At 48.2% G+C, this 17,500-nt stretch overlaps 1 protein-coding gene across 5 annotated transcripts in view; it reads right to left on the bottom strand.

The window, feature by feature from the left end:
• Window positions 1-17,500, bottom strand: part of LOC117404242 (membrane-associated guanylate kinase, WW and PDZ domain-containing protein 3) — a 28,528-nt gene that overhangs the window by 2,049 nt on the left and 8,979 nt on the right. For 4 of the 5 annotated variants that reach the window (XM_059017331.1, XM_059017334.1, XM_059017333.1 and 1 more), the window contains 11 exons: window positions 17,167-17,343; window positions 16,245-16,401; window positions 15,277-15,347; window positions 14,300-14,470; window positions 11,747-12,107; window positions 9,577-10,130; window positions 8,879-9,322; window positions 3,381-3,581; window positions 1,777-1,853; window positions 1,190-1,333; window positions 509-647 (listed from right to left, as the gene is read on the bottom strand). In XM_059017331.1, the coding sequence (XP_058873314.1) occupies window positions 509-647; window positions 1,190-1,333; window positions 1,777-1,853; window positions 3,381-3,581; window positions 8,879-9,322; window positions 9,577-10,130; window positions 11,747-12,107; window positions 14,300-14,470; window positions 15,277-15,347; window positions 16,245-16,401; window positions 17,167-17,343 (2,496 nt within the window). The remainder of the gene's footprint in view (window positions 1-508; window positions 648-1,189; window positions 1,334-1,776; window positions 1,854-3,380; window positions 3,582-8,878; window positions 9,323-9,576; window positions 10,131-11,746; window positions 12,108-14,299; window positions 14,471-15,276; window positions 15,348-16,244; window positions 16,402-17,166; window positions 17,344-17,500) is intronic. The other variant, XM_059017332.1, reaches the window with a different exon arrangement.

Raw genomic sequence — 17,500 nt, 5'->3', positions numbered from 1 at the left:
AAGAGAGGGGTGAAGAAGGGAGGGAGAAAACAGAGAGAAGGGGCAGGAGAGAGGAGGTAAAAACAGAAGGGAAAAGAACGAGACGAGAGAGAGAGAACAGAAAAAGCAGACGTGTTAATGTTCCGGCACAGAAGAGGACCAAAGCAAAGAGTTCCATACAGAGAAACTGGAAGAGCGAAAGGGCGGGGCCAGCTACATGTTTACAAAGCAGAGAAAGCTGTGACACTGCGTCTGCCTGACAGCTCTCTGTGCTTTACAATGCTTCCCTATGCTTTACCACACCTCTCTGTGCTTTACAATGCCTCCCTATGCTTTACCAGACCTCTCTGTGCTTTACAATGCTTCCCTATGCTTTACCACACCTCTCTGTGCTGTACAATGCTTCCCTATGCTTTACCACACTTTGCTGTGCTTTCACTGTGTTTTATTACACTTTGCTGTGCTTTTACTGTGGGACACTGTTCTAAGAGTTAGTCTGCCTGGTCACTTCTCACTGCGGGACGCTTACTGTAGTCAGGCACGTATCCGTTGCCTTTCTTCAGGACCAGGTGGATCCGTCTGCCCCCCCTCCTGATCTGATCCACAGCCTGGGTGTGAGTCATCCCTGCCGTGCTGTCCCCATTGATCTCCACCAGCTGGTCACTCACCTGCACAGGGCACAAGACTCGTTCAGGTAACAGCGCTGCGCTCCGTACAGTGGAGGGGTATTGCACTGCGCTCCGTACAGTGGAAGGGTATTGCACTGCGCTCTGTACAGTGGAGGGGTATTGCGCTGCGCTCCGTACAGTGGAGGGGTATTGCACTGCGCTCTGTACAGTGGAGGGGTATTGCACTGCGCTCTGTACAGTAGAGGGGTATTGCACTGCGCTCTGTACAGTAGAGGGGTATTGCACTGCGCTCCGTACAGTGGAGGGGTATTGCACTGCGCTCCGTACAGTGGAGGGGTATTGCGCTGCGCTCCGTACAGTGGAGGGGTATTGCACTGCGCTCTGTACAGTGGAGGGGTATTGCGCTGCGCTCCGTACAGTGGAGGGGTATTGCACTGCGCTCCGTACAGTGGAGGGGTATTGCACTGCGCTCCGTACAGTGGAGGGGTATTGCACTGCGCTCTGTACAGTGGAGGGGTATTGCACTGCGCTCTGTACAGTGGAGGGGTATTGCACTGCGCTCTGTACAGAGAGACTCTTGCCTGTATTCTCTTGCTCCGAGCGGCTGGGCCTCCCTCCATCAGCCCCAGCACATACAGGCCCATGTTGTACTCGCTGCCCCCCCTCAGACTGAACCCGAATCCCGTGGGACCCCTGTCCAGTTCCACGTTGTAGTACTGGGAGTCCTGGGAGAGAGAGCGAGAGACAGGGATTGGAGGATCATACCGAACTACTCTAGAGCTCGCTTCCTTTACAACATTCAAAGACGCGAATACCAGAGCTGGAGTCCTAGAAATGATGTTTGCTGTTGTAACCAGAGGTGTACCGAGATGTATCATGGAGGTGGCGGTGTTCCCTGCTTCATGTGGTGTTTTAACGTGTGTGTGTGTGTGTCCATGTCCCTGTGTGTCCATGTCCCTGTGTGTCCCTGTGTCTATGTCCCTGTGTGTCCATGTCCCTGTGTGTGTGTGTGTGTTCGTGCGGCAGCTGCTGTCTCCCACATTTTTTGTGCTCAATGGTATCTGATCTGTATCTGTTCTTCGCTGCATCTCTCCTGCACACGAGAGAACGCACTTGTGTTCGTACAGCAAACACAATAACACAACTGACCCCGCCCCCTCCTCCTGACCTTTGACCTTGACCTTTGGCCTCTTCTCCCTTTGGGCTCTGGTTCCATGTCTGTGGTCTGTGATAGGCTGGAGGGATCTGTAAACCATGACATCAGAACATAAGAATCTTGAACGAGAGGAGGCTGTTCAGCCCATCAGTGCAGCCCATAACTGTCGCTATCAAACTACCTCTGTTACTATTATTTCAACACCGCTTCTTTTGCACCCTCTAGTGGCCTGTAGCGGCTACTACATCCAACACTCACTGCTCTGAACTAATATTTCATAAATAAATTATTATTATTATTATTATTTATTTCTTAGCAGACGCCCTTATCCAGGGCGACTTACAATTGTTACAAGATATCACATTATACATTATTTTACATTATACAGATATCACATTATTTTTACATACAATTCCCCATTTATACAGTTGGGTTTTTACTGGAGCAATCTAGGTAAAGTTCCTTGCTCAAGGGTACAGCAGCAGTGTCCCCCCCACCTGGGATTGAACCCACGACCCTCCGGTCAAGAGTCCAGATCCCTAACCACTACTCCACACTGCTGCCCAAATTCATCATTTCTGTATTTTCCTCAATTTGTCTTAAAATGACAATTAAAGCTTAACGAGCTAAAATGTGGCAGAATTTTTTTTTTTTTTTTGTGTGTGAGTTGAGTGTACCGTAACCCTGTTCCAGCACCTGAAAACCTAGTTTCTAATTTATATTTCAAAACCAAACATCCATTTAAATGGATACAGGGACTGAGGAGGATATATATATATATATATATATATATGACAAAGTGAGGAAAATACAGAAATGATGAATTTATTTATGAAATATTAGTTCAGAGCAGTGAGTCTTGGATGTAGTAGTCACTACAGGCCACTAGAGGGTGCAAAAGAAGCGGTGTTGAAATAATAATAACATTTTTTCTATCTATCTATCTATAAATTGGTTAAAACTTCATCACATGACCAAAAATTGATATAAGTATTGCCCCGTGACGCTGTTTTCGGTCGATATGTTTTTTTTTTCTTCCTCGTGTCGCGCTGACTGTTGTCCTCTCCGGACACACCCGCGTCTGGGTATCAATTTTGTGACGAATTAAAAAAAAATATATACTACAAAAGAAAAGATGCTGCAAACACTAAAATCATCATAAAAACGTCGCTTTCGGTGTTTTCTGACTTCCTAAAATCCAAACAAATTCAACAAAATGAGAAAGCCTCAAAAACCCCACCCCAGTCATGTACTATTTAATATTAAAGCTTAATTAATTTTGCAATTTACTTGACTGATTCAGAAAACAAATCTGCACTGCAGACCTCGGCTCACAGCGGGACACTAAAGGCCCCTCGGGGAGAACTATACTTACTATATATATATATATACATATATACACATACAAATATCTAACTATATGCATGCTGGTACACACACACACACACACACGCACACACACACACACACACACACACACGGACACACACACACACACACACACGGACACACACACACACACACACACACGCACTCTCCAGTTATAACCAGTTCTGTAAAGCCACACATTTCTCAGCAGGTATTCAGTCAATCCCTGTTCTCTGGCTGGCACTCACTGGTGTTGCTGCGTGGGACGATGTGCAGCCGGATGGTGTTGCCAGCCTTCCTGAACAGCTCCACGATGTCGCGGTGAGGCATGCGCTGGACCGGCTGACCGTTCACAGCTTTCAGTCGATCGCCCACCTTGATCCGGCCACTGCGGTCAGCGGGACTGCCCCTCCGAATCTGAGAGATCTTGTGAGGGAGGAGCGAGCTCGCTGGGGGGGGGACAAGAACAGGAAATCAGACAGCTTCTTCACCAAACCTCTGTGTGCTTTACAATGCTTCCCTATGCTTTACCAGACCTCTCTGTGCTTTACAATGCTTCCCTATGCTTTACCAGACCTCTCTGTGCTTTACAATGCTTCCTTATGCTTTACCAGACCTCTCTGTGCTTTACAATGCTTCCCTATGCTTTACCACACCCCATGCTTTCACTGTACTGTGTTGTTACTATGGGGGGGGGGCACTGTTCATACATTACTCAGCTGAATGCCACACTTACATTTTTTTGCATGTATCTGGCTTGCATGATCAGAAGCCAAGTTCTTGATTTTTATACAAGTCATGAATAACTCCTATTAGTAAACCTACAGCTGTGGCCAAAGGTTTTGCATCACCCTATAGAATCAACTAATGTTGCTTCATAAAGTTGAATGAAACCTGCTGAATAATTTTATGTTAACATATTGACTTACACACCGCTTTGTTCCATGTAGCGATAGTTAATGAAAAACTGACAAAAATGGAAAGAATGTAACATGAAATTCTACTGTACTGCTATTATGGCTTCCGCTAGACTTTTTAAAATGTATTTATTATAATTATTTTTTTCTTTTGCGATATCGTTTTGTAGTTTCTTTGATTACATGGTGTTCAATAAAAGATCTAAATTAGGTTCAAATATATGTATATATATTTTTTATTATGTCTCAATCCTATAATTGTAGTTAATGCCAAACTTTTGGCCAAAAAATAAAGAAAAAAACAGAGAAGCCTTCGGCATCATCTGAATAAAACTCCTGACAGTACGGGGGTGACATCACTCTCCGCCTAATGACTGGACCATTAAACATGGACCAAAAAAAGGAATTCATACAGAAATTGATGCGCTCATTAAATTTTGATCAGAACCTTCCTCCCTGTAACATTTTAGCTTCTCAAGATGATAATGTCAGCTTTAGGGAGCTCGCTGTTTCAATACAGAAAACCTGTCCAAACTACAAACTGGCATTCTGTACAATTCTGCATAACTGTGGGGTCCCCACCAAATCTCTATTCAATCACACTGATGAAGGCACTGGAGCCCAAACGCTGGTCTGCTTGACTCGGTCTCTTCTAGTTTCAATCACACTGATGAAGGCACTGGAGCCCAAACGCTGGTCTGCTTGACTCGGTCTCTTCTAGTTTCAATCACACTGATGAAGGCACTGGAGCCCAAACGCTGGTCTGCTTGACTCGGTCTCTTCTAGAAACTCAAGCAGCACACACAGACAAGCAGAGGAGGGTTTGGATAACAATGCATAGGGCTGGATGTTTTATTTATTTTTTAACAGAAATAGTTTGTTTGATGCAGCTGATGTCTTTTCCGTTGAAGATGTTTTTAAAGAAATCAGGCGACTCTATGCAGTGTGTGTTCACTTGTTAAAATGAAATACAGTCTCTCTGCTTGCCTAACAGCATTATCTTCTCTGCTGCTGTAAGATCAATATTTGCACTCCCATTCGAGCACAGAGCAGCTTTTGTAAGCTTCTTTGACCTATTTCCCAACAAGCAGTGAGAATAATGTGTTTCAGAGTGGGGGGGTGCATGCTCTGTGTGCCCCAAACTGCAACAATCGTTACTCTAACGAGGCTCATTCACGCGAGATAACAAAAATAATCATCTAACAGATGTACTGTACTGGTGTAGAGCCTGCCTGGGATTCTGTGCTGCAAGAACAAACCCTTATATAAGTGTCCCATAGTCAAATCACAGCAAAGTGTACTGAAGCGTGCAAAAGCACAGGGAAGCATTGTAAAGCACAGAGAGGTCTGGTAAAGCATAGGGAAGCATTGTAAAGCACAGAGAGGTGTGGTAAAGCATAGGGAAGGATTGTAAAGCACAGAGAGGTCTGGTAAAGCATAGGGAAGCATTGTAAAGCACAGAGAGGTCTGGTAAAGCACAGAGAGGCATGGTAAAGCACAGAGAGGTCTGGTAAAGCATAGGGAAGCATTGTAAAGCACAGAGAGGTCTGGTAAAGCACAGGGAAGCATTGTAAAGCACAGAGAGGTCTGGCAAAGCATAGGGAAGCATTGTAAAGCACAGAGAGGTCTGGCAAAGCATAGGGAAGCATTGTAAAGCACAGAGAGGTCTGGTAAAGCATAGGGAAGCATTGTAAAGCACAGAGAGGTCTGGTAAAGCATAGGGAAGCATTGTAAAGCACAGAGAGGTCTGGTAAAGCACAGAGAGGCATGGTAAAGCACAGAGAGGTCTGGTAAAGCATAGGGAAGCATTGTAAAGCACAGAGAGGTCTGGTAAAGCACAGGGAAGCATTGTAAAGCACAGAGAGGTCTGGCAAAGCATAGGGAAGCATTGTAAAGCACAGAGAGGTCTGGCAAAGCATAGGGAAGCATTGTAAAGCACAGAGAGGTCTGGTAAAGCATAGGGAAGCATTGTAAAGCACAGAGAGGTCTGGTAAAGCATAGGGAAGCATTGTAAAGCACAGAGAGGTCTGGTAAAGCATAGGGAAGCATTGTAAAGCACAGAGAGGTCTGGTAAAGCATAGGGAAGCATTGTAAAGCACAGAGAGGTCTGGTAAAGCATAGGGAAGCATTGTAAAGCACAGAGAGGTCTGGTAAAGCATAGGGAAGCATTGTAAAGCACAGAGAGGTCTGGTAAAGCACAGGGAAGCATTGTAAAGCACAGAGAGGTCTGGTAAAGCATAGGGAAGCATTGTAAAGCACAGAGAGGTGTGGTAAAGCATAGGGAAGCATTGTAAAGCACAGAGAGGTCTGGTGAAGCATAGGGACGCATTAAAGCTGTACCATGCTTTCACTGCTATGATTTTACTCGTGGTCTGTCTGGAGGTGTCGTAAAACACAGGAGAAGGAAAAAAAAAAAAAAAAAGTGCGACAAACTCAAAGGTTTCTTTCCAGCAACAAAAGATTTCCCCTGTGAGCCACGTTCCGTTAAACATTCACCCTGGAAACAACAACAAACCTGCTTCAACCAAACACACAATTCAGCAGCCAGATTACCGGACGCACTCGCATCACCTCAAACTCAAGCTCTCCGAGTCAGACCTCCTTTTCTTCCCCCTCTTCCTCCCCCAGCGCTGATCTCTCTATCTTTTGAATCCACCACCCTCTCTCCCTCCTCATCCTCCAAGAACCTCGGGGTCTGCTCTCTGCACTGGCTCCCTATCGCTGCTCGCATCCGATTCAGAGATACCTCCAGACTATCCTAGAAGCAAATATTTTTAATATTGTGAACGGCTCTCAGTCAGACTCGCTCTTGCATGTCATTATTTTCTGTATTGTTTATTTTCCTCCTATTTGAGTTTGATTTTTTTGCTGCTGATTTTATTGTGTTTTATAACTGCTCTTACCTGTAACGTGATATTTTGAAACAACTGTAAGTCGCCCTGGATAAGGGCTTCTGCTAATAAATAAATAAATAAATAATAACAATAGTTCATTTTATAGAAAAAATAACTAAAAAATATATAAAACATTTCATAAAGTATGAAATATCCTTTATATATATAAATGCATAAATCAATCTCTCTCTCTCTCTGTGTATATATATAAAGATATATAGAAGAGAAAAGTGTTGTAAATCCTCACGCTTGAAATCCGTCACGGTTTTAAGTGCCGATTGCAGCCTCTCCAACATGACTTCAGACGTGAAAGCGGAGTCTCTTGCTTGTTTTCTCCTCTTCCTCTCTCTAGCTCTCCTCCTGCTGCTGCTTCTCTTCTGCTGTTATTTTAAATCCTAAATCACGACTTCACTAAAGAGTCAATTCTACTAATCTAGAGAGCACAGCATCCCACAACTCTGTGAGATTCAGAGAGAGAGAGAGAGAGAGAGAGAGAGAGAGAGAGAGAGAGAGAGAGAGAGGAGGGGGAGGCAGGCAGAGAGAGAGAGAGAGAGAGAGAGAGAGAGAGAGGGAGGAGGGGGAGGCAGGCAGAGAGAGAGAGAGAGAGAGAGAGAGAGAGGGAGGAGGGGGAGGCAGGCAGAGAGAGAGCAGCTGAGGGAAAGAGAGGGGGAGGGAGAGCTGGGAGCTGAGTGAAAATGTTTAACCGATTGGTTGCTGGGTAGAGAACTGCATAACCCTGGAAAAAGTGTACCCATGCGTTTACCACAGTGCTTTACAATGCTTCCCTATGCTTTACCAGACCTCTCTGTGCTTTACAATGCTTCCCTATGCTTTACCAGACCTCTCTGTGCTTTACAATGCTTCCCTATGCTTTACCAGACCCCTCTGTGCTTTGCAATGCTTCCCTATGCTTTACCAGACCTCTCTGTGCTTTACAATGCTTCCCTATGCTTTACCAGACCCCTCTGTGCTTTGCAATGCTTCCCTATGCTTTACCACACCTCTCTGTGCTTTACAATGCTTCCCTATGCTTTACCAGACCCCTCTGTGCTTTACAATGCTTCCCTATGCTTCCACTGCGCTGTATCCCACTTTGCTGTGCTTTGCTCTGGGACTTGTTACTCTGGGTGTCCTGCACTGCAGTTCAATGAAGGTCTCAATGTCAGTTCAAGGTCACTGAAACTCATTCAGGAGAAGCAGAGCAGGGAAGCGGAACAGAGACTCAAGAGAAAGAGCAAAACCTCAAATTTCACTTTCTGGCAACTCTCCTTTCTCTAACCACTGAGCTCCTCAAACCCGCTGCCTTCCACACTGCAGCCCAGCGCTTTCTTTATCTAACCACTGAGCTCCTCAAACCCGCTGCCTTCCACACTGCAGCCCAGCGCTTTCTTTATCTAACCACTGAGCTCCTCAAACCCGCTGCCTTCCACACTGCAGCCCAGCGCTTTCTTTATCTAACCACTGAGCTCCTCAAACCTGCTGCCTTCCACACTGCAGCCCAGCGCTTTCTTTATCTAACCACTGAGCTCCTCAAACCCGCTGCCTTCCACACTGCAGCCCAGCGCTTTCTTTATCTAACCACTGAGCTCCTCAAACCCGCTGCCTTCCACACTGCAGCCCAGCGCTTTCTTTATCTAACCACTGAGCTCCTCAAACCCGCTGCCTTACACACTGCAGCCCAGCGCTTTCTTTATCTAACCACTGAGCTCCTCAAACCCGCTGCCTTCCACACTGCAGCCCAGCGCTTTCTTTATCTAACCACTGAGCTCCTCAAACCCGCTGCCTTCCACACTGCAGCCCAGCGCTTTCTTTCTCTAACCACTGAGCTCCTCAAACCCGCTGCCTTCCACACTGCAGCCCAGCGCTTTCTTTCTCTAACCACTGAGCTCCTCAGACCCATATGTGTTTTTTTGAATGCTGTGATGGGGTTCTCACCTTTGCCGTCGCGCTCCGTCACAAACACAAACCCGAACCCCTCGTCCGGGCGCCTCCTCAGCTCCACCTCCACGCCCCGCGGGGACGTCTCCTTCACGGCTTCCTGCCCCAGCTCTGCACTTCCTGTGGCGCCCCCCGCGTTCAGCCAGTCGCGGGGCTCCAGGGTCAAAGTCACAGGAACCGGTTCGAGAAAGCTGGTGCTCTTCACGAGGTCTTTCTTGAACCCCAGTGCGGGCTCTGGGATTGGGGGTCGCTTGTCCAGGCTGTCAGGCTGCTTGTTCAGTCCAGTCAGATTTCCACTGGAGCCCGTGCTGTTTGTACCCTGGCCGGGGTCTTTGGAGCTGGGGGTCCTGGGCACCGACAGCTGGTTTGGAGGGGTTGGGAACTGGTTTAACTGGGAGCCGTTCTGGGACGAGCCTGGAGAGAGAGTTGATCGCAGAGAGGCTGGTGGGGGTGGGGGGAGGGAAAGAGAACATGAAACCATTTGCAGTTTTGCAGGGATGGAAATAAGACTGCAGAGTGGGTTACTCCATTCCTGGTTTCACTGTGAGTTTACACACCTGAGCTTGTTAGCTAGACACACTGAGGCTGATCAAGCTGGTAGTAAAACCTGGAATGGGTGACACTGCTGTGCAATAGGAGTCCGATTCCCATCCCTGATTTGTGCCCTCCCCCCCCCCCTCATCCTCCCCCCTTACCCTCTCTGTACACCAGCAGCACCACGTCCCCTTGCCTGATGTGCTCCTGCAGCACCTTCTCCAGCTGTGGGAAGCTCAGACTCTGCACACTGGCCCCGTTCACCTTCACGATGGCGTCTCCCGGCTCCAGGGCCGGGCACTGCCTCCTGTCCAGCACCCTCTTCACCACCGCCAGCCCGCCCCCCGGCCCGCCCCCTCCCACCGTGAATCCCGCCCCCTGCTCGCTGCGCCCAACCGGCACCGGGATGTACTCCCCGCCCACTTCCGGAACCCCAGCCTGGGCAGCCGAGCCTTGATTGGTGTTGCCCGGGCAACTGTGGAACCCGCAGTCCGTTCTGTGTTCCGCTTCTGTTGTTGGATGCAAGGGAGGGACCGGCTGCTGTTTTAATGCCCCACAATCTGTTCTCGAGGCTGGGGTCGCTCCTGCTGTCCCTCCCCCTCCTGTCTCTGGTTTGAGGGGGATCGGGTCCATGAGATTCAGGTTGAGTTTGCTGCTGCTGTTGTCAAATCCAGGCAGTGCCGAGTTGTTGTTGAGGTTGCCCATTGCTGCAGTCCTATTGGGAGGAAAAACAAACCAACAGGTATTGATGTGCAATCAAACCCCCTTTTTAATATATCACCACAAAGGTGACTGTGTGACTCCCCCTGCACGCCACACGGCCGTGCCTTTACCAGGGGAGACCCTCGGGGACCCCTGCGCTCTACTGACTGTGTGACATGTGACTCCCCCTGCATGCCACGCGGCCGTGCCTTTACCAGGGGAGACCCTCGGGGACCCCTGTGCTCTCTTGTGTGACTCCCCCTGCACGCCACACGGCCATTCCTTTACCAGGGGAGACCCTCTAAGACCCCTGCACTCTCTTGTGTGACTCCCCCTGCACGCCACACGCCCGTGCCTTTACCAGGGGAGACCCCCGAGGACCCCTGCGCTCCCCTGACTCTGTGACTCCCCCTGCACGCCACACGGCCGTTCCTTTACCAGGGGAGACCCTCGGGGACCCCTGCGCTCTACTGACTGTGTGACATGTGACTCCCCCTGCACGCCACACGGCTGTGCCTTTACCAGGGGAGACCCTTGGGGACCCCTGAGCTCCCCTGACTGTGTGACTCCCCCTGCATGCCACGCGGCCGTGCCTTTACCAGGGGAGACCCTCGGGGACCCCTGTGCTCTCCTGTGTGACTCCCCCTGCACGCCACGCGGCCGTGCCTTTACCAGGGGAGACCCTCGGGGACCCCTGTGCTCTCCTGTGTGACTCCCCCTGCACGCCACGCGGCCGTGCCTTTATCAGGGGAGACCCTCGGGGGGCACCCCCGTTCTCGAAAGGTGTAATGCAAGGTAACGCATGCAAGCAAACGGCCAAACGTGTGTTTATTCAATTCCTCGTTAAAACGACTGCAACAATCCAAGTGTGTCGTGACACCGAAACTATTTCACTGCTTAGAAAGGCAAGCTGCTGTATAATTCATGACTGCCCGTTTCAATCAGTTCTTCAAACTCGCACTAGCCCTTTTAAAGAGCTGATCACTTTAAATAATATCATTAAATGAAATTAGTTCTGAAACCCCGTACTGTGAGTTTCAAGCTCTGTTAACCGTGTAAATACACATATCTTTTTTTTTTTTAAAGAATGTTAATGTTTCCCCTTGAAAGTCAGGTGAAAGTCAAACCCTGAGCACAAACACAATCACCGGTACAATAAATAACAAACTGACTTAAATACCTCTGTTCAAAAGAGGAACTGGTCACTATAAAATAACACTCAATCATCTTCAAACTCCCACAGTATCGACAGTACAAAAACAGTCATGAGCTGAAACTCTGGTCTGCTTGTCTCTTCTAGTTTCAATAACACTGATGAAGGCACTGGAGCCCAAACGCTGGTCTGCTTGACTCGGTCTCTTCTAGTTTCAATAACACTGATGAAGGCACTAGAGCCCAAACGCTGGTCTGCTTGACTCAGTTTAGTTTCAATCACACTGATGAAGGCACTGGAGCCCAAACGCTGGTCTGCTTGACTCAGTTTAGTTTCAATCACACTGATGAAGGCACTGGAGTCCAGACACTGGTCTGCTTGACTCGGTCTCCTCTAGTTTCAGCTCTGTCACACTGATGAATGAAGGCACTGGAGTCCAGACGCCTGTGTGCTTGATGGTGAGGGGATGATCTTACCTCTGGTTGCGTATTGAAGAGAGATCGAGGGCGCTGTGGGAGGCCGGCAGGCGGTTGATGGCTAGGTTGGGCGACGGCTGGTTTGCGTTCGGGCTGCTGGCATCCTGCACTCCGTTGCTGGAAACACTGGGAATGCTGGGGTACCCGTTGGTGTTGCCAGCTTCGTCCTGTGGGGGTTCGTTGATCACCGGGGAGTCAACTTTGAGCTTGGGGCAGCCGTCTGGGTTATAGAGCATGGGGTACCCCCTTCTTAGAACGAGATCAACACTGTGGCTGGCAGGCACAGACTTGAGCATTTCTACTGCCCCCTTGTGGGACATTCCCAGAACGCAGGTGTCATTGACAAAGACCAGAATATCAGCTGTGGGGGAGCAGGGAATAGTACAGAGGTTACATTGAGCAGGGTTAGAAACTCACACTAGCCCTGCTGCTACTGCACCCAGTGCTGGGGTTCAGTGCTTCCCTATGCTTTACCATACCTCTCTGTGCTTTACAATGCTTCCCTATGCTTTATCATACCTCTCTGTGCTTTACAATGCTTCCCTATGCTTTACCAGACCTCTCTGTGCTTTACAATGCTTCCCTATGCTTTACCAGACCTCTCTGTGCTTTACAATGCTTCCCTATGCTTTACCAGACCTCTCTGTGCTTTACAATGCTTCCCTATGCTTTATCATACCTCTCTGTGCTTTACAATGCTTCCCTATGCTTTACCAGACCTCTCTGTGCTTTACAATGCTTCCCTATGCTTTACCAGACCTCTCTGTGCTTTACAATGCTTCCCTATGCTTTACCAGACCTTGCTTTATTACACTGTGCTGCGCTTTTACTGTGGGACACTTCTACAAGAGATCTGTAAGTACAGTACAGAAGTAAATGCAGCCCATCTGACCTCTGGGTCCTGTCACTCAATGCAGTTTCAATACAGCGTGCAAACAGAGGTTCGTCCTCATGGCTGATGTGAGAAGACAGACACACAGGCTGTCACAGTGCATACTACACTTGTATCATGATACCAGGATTACCACTAATGCCTGCTGGTTTAGGGGAGAGAGAGATCTGAATTTAATCAGGCATTAATCCTCGCTGATCCCTCTCACTTTACAAGCTCTGCAGGGCAGCCTGAGCTTCAAGTGATGAAGGGAAAACACTGCTTGTTCTTGATAATATGTCCGGTCGATTATGAGCATTCCTGCATAAATTCGCAAAAAGGAGGCGGAGATCGCATAAATGAGGTTCTCAAATATCATAACGAGATGTACTAAAGCTGCCGGCAATTGCGCCAATCTGTTAAGAGCTTTTGAAAGCATGTTTTAAAGTCACAACTGTTTCTGGCATTTCCCAGTCCGCTTTTTCTCATGCATTTTTGAGGCGAACACCCAAGTACCTAATTTTCCGAAAAAGCAGGAAACAAATTTGAAAAGAAATTTCTGTGACAGTTCTGGTTTCCCCAGCGTGTTGGGAGACAGACTGCACACATCGGCACTGACCCCTCCAGCTGGCTCCGAGAGATTGATATTTCTACATAATGTAATGTCTAGCCTGCCCAAAACACATCAGTGTTATTTACATTACAAATACATTATTGCATTGTATTTAAACCTGACAACTCCTAATCCTGGACAAACATATCTGGTTTAGTGAGGGGATGCTACTGTAGGACTATGCAAAGTTTTTTGATAGAAACACATTCTTTATTTGGGGGGGGGGGTGAAGGTGGGGGTCCCACTATAGAATCTGATGGGATTAAACTGCCTTTCATTTTTATATATAAACAGCATTACCTTTCTGTTATTTTAATTCTTGCATGTATGGCCGTTATCCTTCGGGCTCCCTATGCAGCTGCACACCACAGCTCAACTCCTGCTATTTATTCAAACCATGTCGCACGACTCTCTCAGTGTATAATGCTGGAGATCTTTTTAAGATATATTTAAATGAGTATATTGCGGCTCTTTTCTCTGGTACACTTTGTGAATGGTCGCAATGGAAATGCACAATGAGGTATGTTTGCATGCGACTGGCCCATCCTAGCATCCTTGCAAAGCCATGCTCAACAGGCACGCTGCTGCCCCTAGTGAACAGAATGCAAAAGCATTAAAGCCAACGTGCAGTGCATTAGAACAAATTTAAATAAATAAAATCAAATCTAATCTAATTGCAGACATAATACCACAAATCGGAGAAAAGGTTTTTTAGTTTTAAAAAGAATAAAATATAACTGTCCAGATTTGCTAAGCGTGTGTCCTACTTTTAAATGCTTTTACTGTGGGGCACTTTTATAAGGGATAGTTTACCATGGTGTGTTTTTTAATATGCTTTACCATGCTTTACAATGCTTCCCTATGCTTTACCAGACCTCTCTGTGCTTTACAACGCTTCCCTATGCTTTCTCAGACCTCTCTGTGCTTTACAATGCTTCCCTATGCTTTACCAGACCTCTCTGTAATGTACAATGTGTTATGCTTTATTACACTTTGCTGTGCTTTTACTGTGGGTAAACTTGGGGGATAAGACGATAAGACACTGAGAAAGACTCCAGTTTTGGGGTACCTGTGCGCAAGGCTGCGGGGCCCCCAGGGGTCACACTGTACACCTGCAGGAACTCCTGGGGCCGGCTGCCCCCCACGATGTTGAACCCGAATCCTCGGGGCCCCTTGGAGAGGCGTGTGTGGACGGAGTACCCTTTCAGCTCCGACGGCTTATCAGTGAACATAGACATCTCTGAGGAGAGGAGAGGAGATGAGAGAGGAGAGGAGATGAGAGGAGAGGAGATGAGAGAGGAGAGGAGATGAAAGAGGAAAGGAGATGAGAGAGGAGAGGAGATGAGAGAGAAGAGGAGACGAGAGGAGAGGAGATGAGAGAGGAGAGGAGACGAGAGGAGAGGAGATGAGAGAGGAGAGGAGATGATGACAGGAGAGAAGAGGACAGGAGAGAGGAGACGAGCGGAGAGGAGATGAGATGAGAGGACAGGAGATGAGGACAGGAGAGGAGAGGACAGAGGAGATGAGAGGAGATGGGAGGAGATGAGCGGAGAGGAGATGAGATGAGAGGAGAGGAGAGAGGAGACGGGATGAGAGGAGAGGAGAGGAGAGAGGAGACGAGAAGAGGATGAGATGAGATGAGAGGAGATGAGGACAGGAGAGGAGAGGACAGAGGAGATGAGAGGAGATGAGAGGAGATAAGCAGAGAGGAGATGAGATGAGAGGAGAGGAGAGGAGAGAGGAGATGGGATGAGAGGAGAGGAGAGGAGAGAGGAGACGAGACGATAGGAGATGATATGAGAGGAGAGGAGATGAGGACAGGAGAGGACACACAGAACAAGAGCGTCAGTGATATACAGTGTGGCCCCATGTCTCTAAAACATAAATTACAATTGCAATTGCTTTGAAGGAATTGGGAACTGCTTTTAAAAAGGAACTGGAATTGTATACAGGAATTGACACCCACAGCCATGTAAAGAGCTGGTATTGAAACAGGCTTTGGGTCCTGTTGGGTCTGCCCTGTCCCGCACCCCCGGGCTTTCTTACTTTCCGTCTTGTTCAGCGTCTCCTTGGTCTGTGTTCTGGGATCCAGCCAGGTGGTTGTCTTGCTGTTGTGACTGAAAAAAACAAACAAACAGAAAATAAATCTAAAAGTGGGCTTCAGCATGATTTCAGTGTGATTTTACTACATGACTCAGCGGCTCAGGGCAGCTTACAGGCAAGCCCGCAGGCACCTGGCCAGATCACAGGGGGTCGCTGGTGTGCGGTGAGCCGAGGACACTCTGGCCCACCTAAACCCCCCCGGGCAGCGCTCTGCCAATTGTGCGCCGCCCCCATGGGAGCTCCAGTCCACGGTGGCATGGAATAGACTGGACTCGAACCGGTGACCTCCAGGCTATAGGGTGCATCCTGCACCACGCGGAGCGCCTTTACTGGATGTGCCACTCGGGAGCCCTGGGACACTTTTATAAGAGTGAATTTAGCCTGGTTTGTTTATTAATATTACTTAATATGTCTCTGTGCTTTACAATGCTTCCCTATGCTTTACCAGACCTCTCTGTGCTTTACAATGCTTCCCTATGCTTTACCAGACCTCTCTGTGCTTTACAATGCTTCCCTATGCTTTACCAGACCTCTCTGTGCTTTACAATGCTTCCCTATGCTTTACCAGACCTCTCTGTGCTTCACAATGCTTCCCTATGCTTTACCAGACCTCTCTGTGCTTTACAATGCTTCCCTATGCTTTACCAGACCTCTCTGTGCTTTACAATGCTTCCCTATGCTTTACCAGACCTCTCTGTGCTTTACAATGCTTCCCTATGCTTTACCTTGCCTCTCTGTGCTTTCCAATGCTTGCCTATGCTTCAGCATGCTGTCCCTGCGCTCTATCACATTGTGGTGTGGTGTCGCTATGGTTCAGTTTGATAAGGGCACTGGCGTGTGATATTGGAGTATGCAGAGTAAATGCTCAGTGCAGAGAGCTGTACTGTAGGAAGTCCCCGTCGCTCTCTTACTCTATGAAGTAGGGCTCCCCGCTCTCGCTGAACCCCATCTCCCAGTTCCCCGGCAGGGGGTCGCCCCCGTTCTCCAGCGCACTGCCGTCCCCTCCGCTCGAGTCACGAGATTGGCTGGGGGACGGTGTGGGGGCGGGGTTGTTCGCCGCAGAGCCACCTGTGATTGGATGAGAAGGATTCTTAACTTCAAAACCCCCCCAGTACACCGTGCAGCCATTTAACAGCCCTGTTTAACCCATGTTAAATAAAACAGGGGATTCATATATCATTTCTGTACCGTTCAGAAAGCTGAAACAAGTCAGATTGCTTTGTAAGGACTGTTTTTGGAATGCTGTTTTGTAAATGGCCCAAATACTGTCTGCAGTGCTTTGTTTTGCAATAACTGTCCCTGGTGTTTTGCACACGTACACGTGCAGCACTGTACTGTGCTGTGGTGTTTTACACACACTGAGATGCACCTGGCATTGCTCATTCATAATGCCCTGACGTTAAGCAAGCAACTGCAGCGCCCTCCTCTGAGACGCGGTATCTGCACACACCCGATGGACCCCTGGAAACAGTTCAATCAGACGGGACAGCTTCTGCTCCCTGCCTTTGGAACTCCATCCCAAGTCATGTACTGTATTGTATCGTACTGTATTGTACTGTCCTGTATTGTACTATCCTGTACTGTACTGATTTGTACTGTATTCTATCGTACTGTATTGTACTGTCCTGTATTGTCCTGTATTGTACTGTCCTGGATTGTACTGTCCTGTATTGTACTGTCCTGTATTGTACTGTCCTGTATTGTACTGTATTGTCCTGTATTGTACTGTCCTGTACTGTCCTGTATTGTACTGTATTGTCCTGTATTGTACTGTCCTGTACTGTCCTGTATTGTACTGTATTGTACTGCTCTGTATTGCACTGTGTTGCTCACCAGACAGCCCCGAGTCTCCCTCCTCACTGCCGTCCTCGTCCTCTCCCACTTTCTCCAGGTTGCTCAGGGACTTGCTGCGGGTGTTGAATTTCTGCAGCAGGTTGCGGTGCTCCTGGTACGAGATGGGGGGACTGTCCTCTCCGATGTGCACCGGCCGGGGGGTCCCGTAATAATTCCCTGAGTGGGGGGGGGGGGAGAAGGAGGACGATGCTGGAGGCTGCAGTTTGAACACACTTCTGGCTGGTTTCACAAACCATGATTAACATGTGAAAGCAGCCAGAAACCTTCGACCCTTCAGTGTAAAGCGTCTTTTTATTTTACTACAGGATACTTT

This window comes from Acipenser ruthenus, chromosome 56, assembly GCF_902713425.1.
Source record: "Acipenser ruthenus chromosome 56, fAciRut3.2 maternal haplotype, whole genome shotgun sequence".
In the NCBI taxonomy this organism is placed as follows: Eukaryota; Metazoa; Chordata; class Actinopteri; order Acipenseriformes; family Acipenseridae; genus Acipenser; species Acipenser ruthenus.
The sequence above is the reverse complement of the archived record's forward strand: the minus strand, read 5'-3'. Positions and strand labels throughout refer to the sequence as shown.